At 48.8% G+C, this 6,887-nt stretch overlaps 1 protein-coding gene across 1 annotated transcript in view; it reads left to right on the top strand.

Moving 5' to 3' along the window:
* LOC146343897 (uncharacterized) overlaps positions 1 to 6,001 on the top strand; it is a 160,551-nt gene extending 154,550 nt beyond the window's left edge. Inside the window, exon 2 of the mRNA XM_084859765.1 lies at positions 5,982 to 6,001. Within this exon, the coding sequence (XP_084715891.1) occupies positions 5,982 to 6,001 (20 nt within the window). The remainder of the gene's footprint in view (positions 1 to 5,981) is intronic.
* The last annotated feature ends 886 nt before the right edge of the window (positions 6,002 to 6,887 follow it).

Raw genomic sequence — 6,887 nt, forward strand, 5'->3', positions numbered from 1 at the left:
TTTCGCCGTAGTCTACGTAAATCTTTACGTAGACTACAGGGACCAAATAAGGAACGCAAATGGCAGCACCTCATGAGGGCCGCCATTTGCGTACATGCTTTTTTTTTCTTTATTCAAAGTCACCCGTGATAGGCTACGTAACGATTAACGTAGCCTATCACGGCTGACTTTGCAAATCTAGCCGTGATAGGCTACGTAAATCGTTACGTAGCCTATCACAGGATTTATTGTTTTTTTTTACTTCAGCTGTAATGGCGGCAGCGGCAGCCGGTCGAAAGACCGGCTGCCGCCCCTGCCTCCGCCGAAAGCCCGCCGAAACGCCGCCGGGACCCGCCACTGGGAGGGACATTCGGCTACGGTAAGTCCCATCCCGGGGGGGGCGGGGGGGCAGAGAATTTCACCGCCAATTTCAGGGGGCCGAATACGTTGGCGCTCAGCCCCCCGAAGATTCGGGGAGAAATTCTCCGCCATCCCTAGAAAAACCATAGCTTTGATTATATGAACCTTTGTCGGCAAGGTGATGTCTCTGCTTCTTACTATGCTGTCTACGTTTGCCATAGCTTTCCTCCCAAGGAGCAAGCGTCTTTTAATTTCATGGCTGCAGTCACCGTCTGCGGTGATCTTGGAGGCCAAAAAAATAAAATCCGTTACTGCTTCCATTTCTTCCCCTTCTATATGCCAGGAAGTGATGGGACCAGATGCCATGATCTTAGTTTTTTTAATGTTGAGTTTCAAACCAGCTTTTGCACTCTCCACTTTCACCCTCAACAAGAGTCTCTTTAGATCCTCTTCGCTTTCTGCCATTAGGGTGGTATTGTCTGCGTATCTGAGGTTGTTGATAATTCTCCCAGCAATCTTAATTCCGACCTGTGATTCATCCAACCCGGCATTTCTCATGATGTACTCTTCCTATAAGTTAAATAAGCAGGGCGACAGTATGCAGCCTTGTCGTACTCCTTTCCCAATTTTGAACCAATCAGTTGTTCCATGTCTGGTTCTGACTGTTGCTTCTTGGCCCTCGTACAGGTTTCTCAGGAGACAGGTAGGGTGGTCTGGTACTCCCATCTCTTTAGGAATTTGCCACAGTTTGTTGTGATCCACACAATCAAAGCCTTTAGCATAGTCAATGAAGTAGAAATAGATCTTTTTTCTGGAATTCTCTTGCTTTCTCCATGATCCAGTGAATGTTGGCGATTTGATCTCTAGTTCCTCTGCCTCTTCGAAACCCAGCTTGTACTTCCGGTAGTTCTCGGTTCACATACTGCTGAAGCCTAGCTTGTAGGATTTTGAACATCGCCTTGCTGGCATGTGAAATGAGAGCAATTGTACAGTAGTTTGAACACCTTTGGTGTTGCTCTTCTTTGGAATTGGAATGTAAACTGACCTTTTCCAGTCTTGTGGCCACTGTGTAATGTTCCACATTTGTTGGCATATTGAGTGCAGCACTTTAACAGCATCATCTTTTAGGATCTTAAATAGCTCAGCTGGAAGACTGTCATCTCCGCTAGCTTTGTTGTTAGTAATGCTTCCTAAGGCCCACTTGACTTCACTCTCGAGGATGTCCGCCTCAGGTTCAGTGACCACACTATCATGGCTATCAGGGACATTAAGAGCTTTCCTGTGTCATTCTTCTGTGTATTCTTTCCACCTCTTCTTAATCTCATCTGCTTCAGTTAGGTCCCTGCCTTCTTTGTCCTTTATCATGCCCGTCTTGGCAGAAAACTTTCCCTTGATATCTCCAATTTTCTTGAAAAGAACTCTAGTCTTTCCCATTCTATTGTTTTCCTTTATTTCTTTGCATTGTTCATTTAAGAAGGCCTTCTGGTGTCTCCTTGCTATTCTCTGGAACTCTGCATTCAGTTGGATATATCTTCCCTTTTCTCCCTTGCTTTTCACTTCCCTTCTTTCCTCAGCTACTTGTAAAGCCTCATCAGACAGCTACTTGGCTTTCTTGCATTTCTTTTTCTTTGGGATGGATTTCGTTGCTGCCTCCTGAACAATGTTACAGACCTCTGTCCATAGTTCCTCAGGCACTCTTTCTATCAGGTCTAATCCCTGAAATCTATTCCTCACCTCCACTATTGAAATCTATTCATCAGGGATATGATTTAGGTCATATCAGAATGGTTTAGTGGTTTTTCCTATGTTCTTCAATTTAAGCAAAACTTTTGCCATAAGAAGCTCATGATCTGAACCACAGTCAGCTCCAGGTCTTGTTTTTACTGACTGTATGGAGCTTCTCCATCTTTGGCTGCAAAGGACATAATTAATCTGATTTCGATATTGACCATCTGTAGATGTCCATGTGTAGAGTCGCCTCTTGTGCTGTTGGAAAAGAGTGTTTGCCATGATCAGCGTGTTCTCTTGGCAAAACTCTATTAGCCTTTGTCCTGCTTCTTTTTGTACACCAAGGCCATGCTTGCCTGTTATCCCGGTGATTTCTTGACTTCCTACTTTAGTATTCCAATCCCCTATGATGAAGAGGACATCTTTTTTTGGTGTTAGTTCTAGAAGGTGTTGTAGGTCTTCATAGAACCCATCAACCTCAGCTTCTTCGGCCCCAGTGGTTGGGGCATGGACTTGAATCACTGTGATGTTGAATGGTTTGCCTTGGATTCGTACTGAAATCATTCTATCATTTTTAAGATTGTACCCCAGTACTGCTTTTCCCACCCTTTTATTGACTCTGAGTGCTACTCCATCTCTTCTAAGGGATTCTTGCCCACAGTAGTAGATATGATGGTCACCTGAATTAAATTCACCCATGCTTGTCCATTTTAGTTCGCTGATTCCCAAGATGTCGATGTTCAATCTTGCCATCTCATGTTTGACCACCTCCAGCTTTCCTTGATTCATTGATCTTACATTCCAGGTTCTTAAACAATATTGTTCTTTACAGCATCGGATTTCCTTTTCACCACCAGACACATCCACAGCTGAGTGTCCTTTTGGTTTTGGCCCAACTGCTTCACTCTTTCTGGTGCTACTTGGAAATTCCCTCTGCTCTTCCCCAGTAGTATATGGGACACCTTCTGACCTTAGGGGCTCATCTTCCGGCGTCATATCTTTTAGCCTTGTGATACGTTCCATGGGGTTTCCTTGGCAAGAATACTGGAGTGGGTTGTCATTTCCTTCTCCAGTGGACCACATTTTGTCAGAACTCTCCACCATGTCCTGTCCGTCTTGGGTGGCCCTGCACGGCATAGCGTATGGCTTCACTGAGTTACGCAAGCCTTTCACCACAACAAGGCAGTCATCCATGAAGGGGCTATACCACTTACCATTATTCATATACCAATATTCATATCTTTCCAGTCACAATTTATGCACTCATCCAAACTGTGGTAACAGCAAAATTCCAATATGTCTGATCTGAACCTGCTTGATAAATGGTCCATGTAAGTACATGTGAGTGGATAACATTAACAGTTCCTGGGGACTGCAGACCCTTGCCTCATCCACCAGCCAGAGCACTGAGGGTGACTGGGAGGCTGCACCTCTGGCCTCCCAGGAAGAACATCATGACAAGAGGGAGACCAACCTGTCCCAATACATCACCCAGCAGTGTATTCGGTTTCTTCCCATCCTCCCAACTAGGGATGTATGAAAGTCACTTACCTTTTTGTGGAATCTTTCATGGTGGGGGGGGGAGGCACTCGACAGGGAGAGAGGCGATCCAGTCCTCTCCCCCGGAATCCTGGATGGCCGGCTCTGGGCCATCCAGAACTGGATTTTAGGGATGTACGAAAGTCACTTACCTTTTTGAAGGGTGACATTCGCAGTGTGGGGGAGGTGCTCTGTCCCTCCCCCTGAAATTCTGGCCGGGGGGGAGGTGCTCCGTTCCTCCCCCGCGGAATCCTGGCCAGCCTGCTCCACTCCGCAGGGATTCTGCAGAGCCGCCAGCCGTCTCCGCCTGCAGCCGGATATCTGGCTGCTGGCTATCAGGGATGCAAATGGTGGTGGCCGTAGCTGCTGCCATTTGCGTCCCTGCAGTCAGCCGTGATAGGCTACGTAAATGTTTACATAGCGTATCACGGCTGATTTAAAAGGAAAAAAACATGCATATGCAAATGGAGGCGCCCATGGGCGCAGCCATTTGCGCACCTTATTTTGGCACGTCTAAGTCTACGTACACATTTACGTAGACTAAGACGGCGAAAATAAGGGGAACGGAAGTAGTGTAGCATCTATGCTATTTCCGTTCCCCTTATTTTCACATTCTTAGTCTACGTAAATGTTTACGTAGACTAAGACGTGCCAAAATAAGGAACGCAAATGGCGGCGCCCATGGGCGCCGCCATTTGTGTACGTGCGTTTTTGGTTTTTTATTTTTAAATCAGCCGTGATAGGCTACGTAAACATTTACGTAGCCTATCATGTTTTTTTTTTTAACTGGAAATGACGCCGCCGGAGCTGCCGCCACCAGGAAGTTCCACCCAACATAAGTCCCGTCCCGGGGGGGGCGGGGGGGCAAACCGTTCCGCCACCGATTTCAGGGGGCTGAATGTGCTGGCATTCAGCCTTCCCGAGATCCGTGGCAGAATTCTCTGACATCCCTACTGGATTTCTGACCGTGGACAGGCTGCTGCGGACACAAATGGGGGCCGCCATAGCGACCGCCATTTGCATCCAGCCAGGCAGCTGTGATAGGCTATATAAGAATTTACATAGACTATCACTGCTAACCCCACCCCAAAACCGAGCGTACACAAATGGCGGCGGCTACGGCGGTTGCCATTTGTGTTCCCTCTTTTTCACCGATGTATCTTACGTAAATATTTACGTAAGATAAAACGGCAAAAAAAGGGGAACGCAAATAGCGTTTTATCTTACGTAAATATTTACATAAGATAAATTGGTGAAAATCAGGGAACGCAAATGGCAGCCGCCGTAGTGGCTGCCATTTGAATACGCTGGGTTTGGGGGGGGGGTTAGCTGTGTTAGGCTACATAAATTCTTACGTAGCCTATCACAGCTGCAAGGACAGCAATGGTGGTGGCAGCAGCCCCGCCATGGCTGGCCCGGAGACCAACTGCCACCACTGCCGCATCCGCCACATCCATCCCAGGTAAGTGCCATCCTGGGATGCGTCCCAGGTAAGTGCCATTTTTTGGGGGGGCGGGGTAGCCGTGATAGGCTACGTAAATTCTTACGTAGCCTATCACGGCAGCCTGGAGGGATGGCAATGGCGGCCGCAGCAGCCCGGCCGCGGACAGCCAGCCGCTGCCGCCGCATCCACCGCTGCCACCGCCGCTGCCGCATCTGCCGCCAGAACCACCGCTGAATCCGCCGCATGTAAGTACCGTCCCGGGGGATTCCGCGGGGAGGGTGGGGGGCGGGTGGCAGGAGGCTGTTCCGCCACGGATTTCGGGGGGCTGAATGCACTGGAATTCGGCCTCACTGAAATCCATGGCGGAATTCTCTGCCATCCCTATCCCAATCCCTTTTCCTTTTGTGTCATGCCTCTTAGTTTGTAAGCCTGAGGGCAGGGACTGTCTTAATATTAGCCTTTGTAAGCCACTCTGGGAGCCTTTTTCGGCTGAAGAGTGGGGTAAAAATGCTCTACATAAATAAATAATAAATTGATTAATTAACAGAGTTGATCACATGGCGTGTGGATGTCTGTGTGAATGGTGTGAGAGAGGTGGCCATAATCTCTCCCCCAGGCTGAATAAAAGTTCCTCACTCCTGTTCTAATCCTCTGATTGTTTTTGGAGTCTGCTACAGACCCTTTTTATGCCTCCCCCTCCATTACCTTCCTGAGGCAATTTGCTGCTGTTAGGATGTACTGCCTCTTTAATTAATTATAACTGATTAATATCATTCAAGAGCTTGCCTCTGTTATGCCTGCGGTGAACATTGCCCAAATCAGGAGGCAATTTGAATTCTCCTTTTAAGGTGAGGACCAGCACCTTGAGACATTTTTATAAATGCATTTCCCACTCTGCACAAACCTCATTCACTGGTTCTTTCTGTTTCAGGCACCATCTTTTCTAGGTGATGCAGGCAAAACCATTAGGACTAACTATAGAACACTTTACTGTAGTAGAGATATCATTACTATCTCCACCCAAGTGCCTCCCCCCTCCCAGCTGCAACATCTGTGTGAGCTAGGGCATAAAACCCAGGCTCCGATGGGGGCAGGACCACCGCTGGCAGGTGTCACCTTCAAAGGGGGCGACACCAAAGGGGGTCACCCCTTTGGGGATCCCCTTTGGGGGAACATGAGGGAGAGGGCCTGTCACCCTGCTTGAAAGGGGAGAGGGGGACTGCTTGCCTCAGTGTGACCTGTAGGGCTGGCAGCACTAGAGGTGTGTTTTTTTAAAGAAGAGGGGAGGTGTTGGGAGCCAGGGAATGGCCATCATGGTTCTACAGGGCAGAGGGAGATACGGGGGGGGGGGGAGATACAGTCAGACTCTAAAGGCAGAGTGTGTAACAATAGGGTGCTGACTGTCCCCAATTGTCCCCCAACTCAAATAAGATGGATGGCCCTGGCAACAGACCCCCAAGTTGAAACTGCTACTGCTGCTCCATGCCAGCTCAGTGAATGGTAGGGATGGGGGAGAATTTCTCCCCGAAACTTCGGGGGGCCGAGCGCCAACGCATTCGGTCCTCCGAAGGTTATTCGGGGAGAACTTCTCTGCCCCCCGCCCCCCCCTGGGATGGGACTTACCTTTCACGAATGTCCCTCCCGGCGGCGGGTCCTGGCGGCAGTTTGGCAGGTCTTCGTCAGGGGCGGGGGTGGCAGCCGGTCTTTCGACCGGCTGCCGCCGCCGCCATTACAAGCAAAGTAAAAAAAAAAAATACGCCCCTGTGATAGGCTACGTAATGATTAACGTAGCCTATCACGGCTAGATCTGCAAAGTCAGCCGTGATAGGCTTCGTTA

The sequence above is a fragment of the Heloderma suspectum genome, chromosome 5 (genome assembly GCF_057233095.1).
Source record: "Heloderma suspectum isolate Gila_16-S chromosome 5, 16-S_ref, whole genome shotgun sequence".
Taxonomy (NCBI): Eukaryota; Metazoa; Chordata; class Lepidosauria; order Squamata; family Helodermatidae; genus Heloderma; species Heloderma suspectum.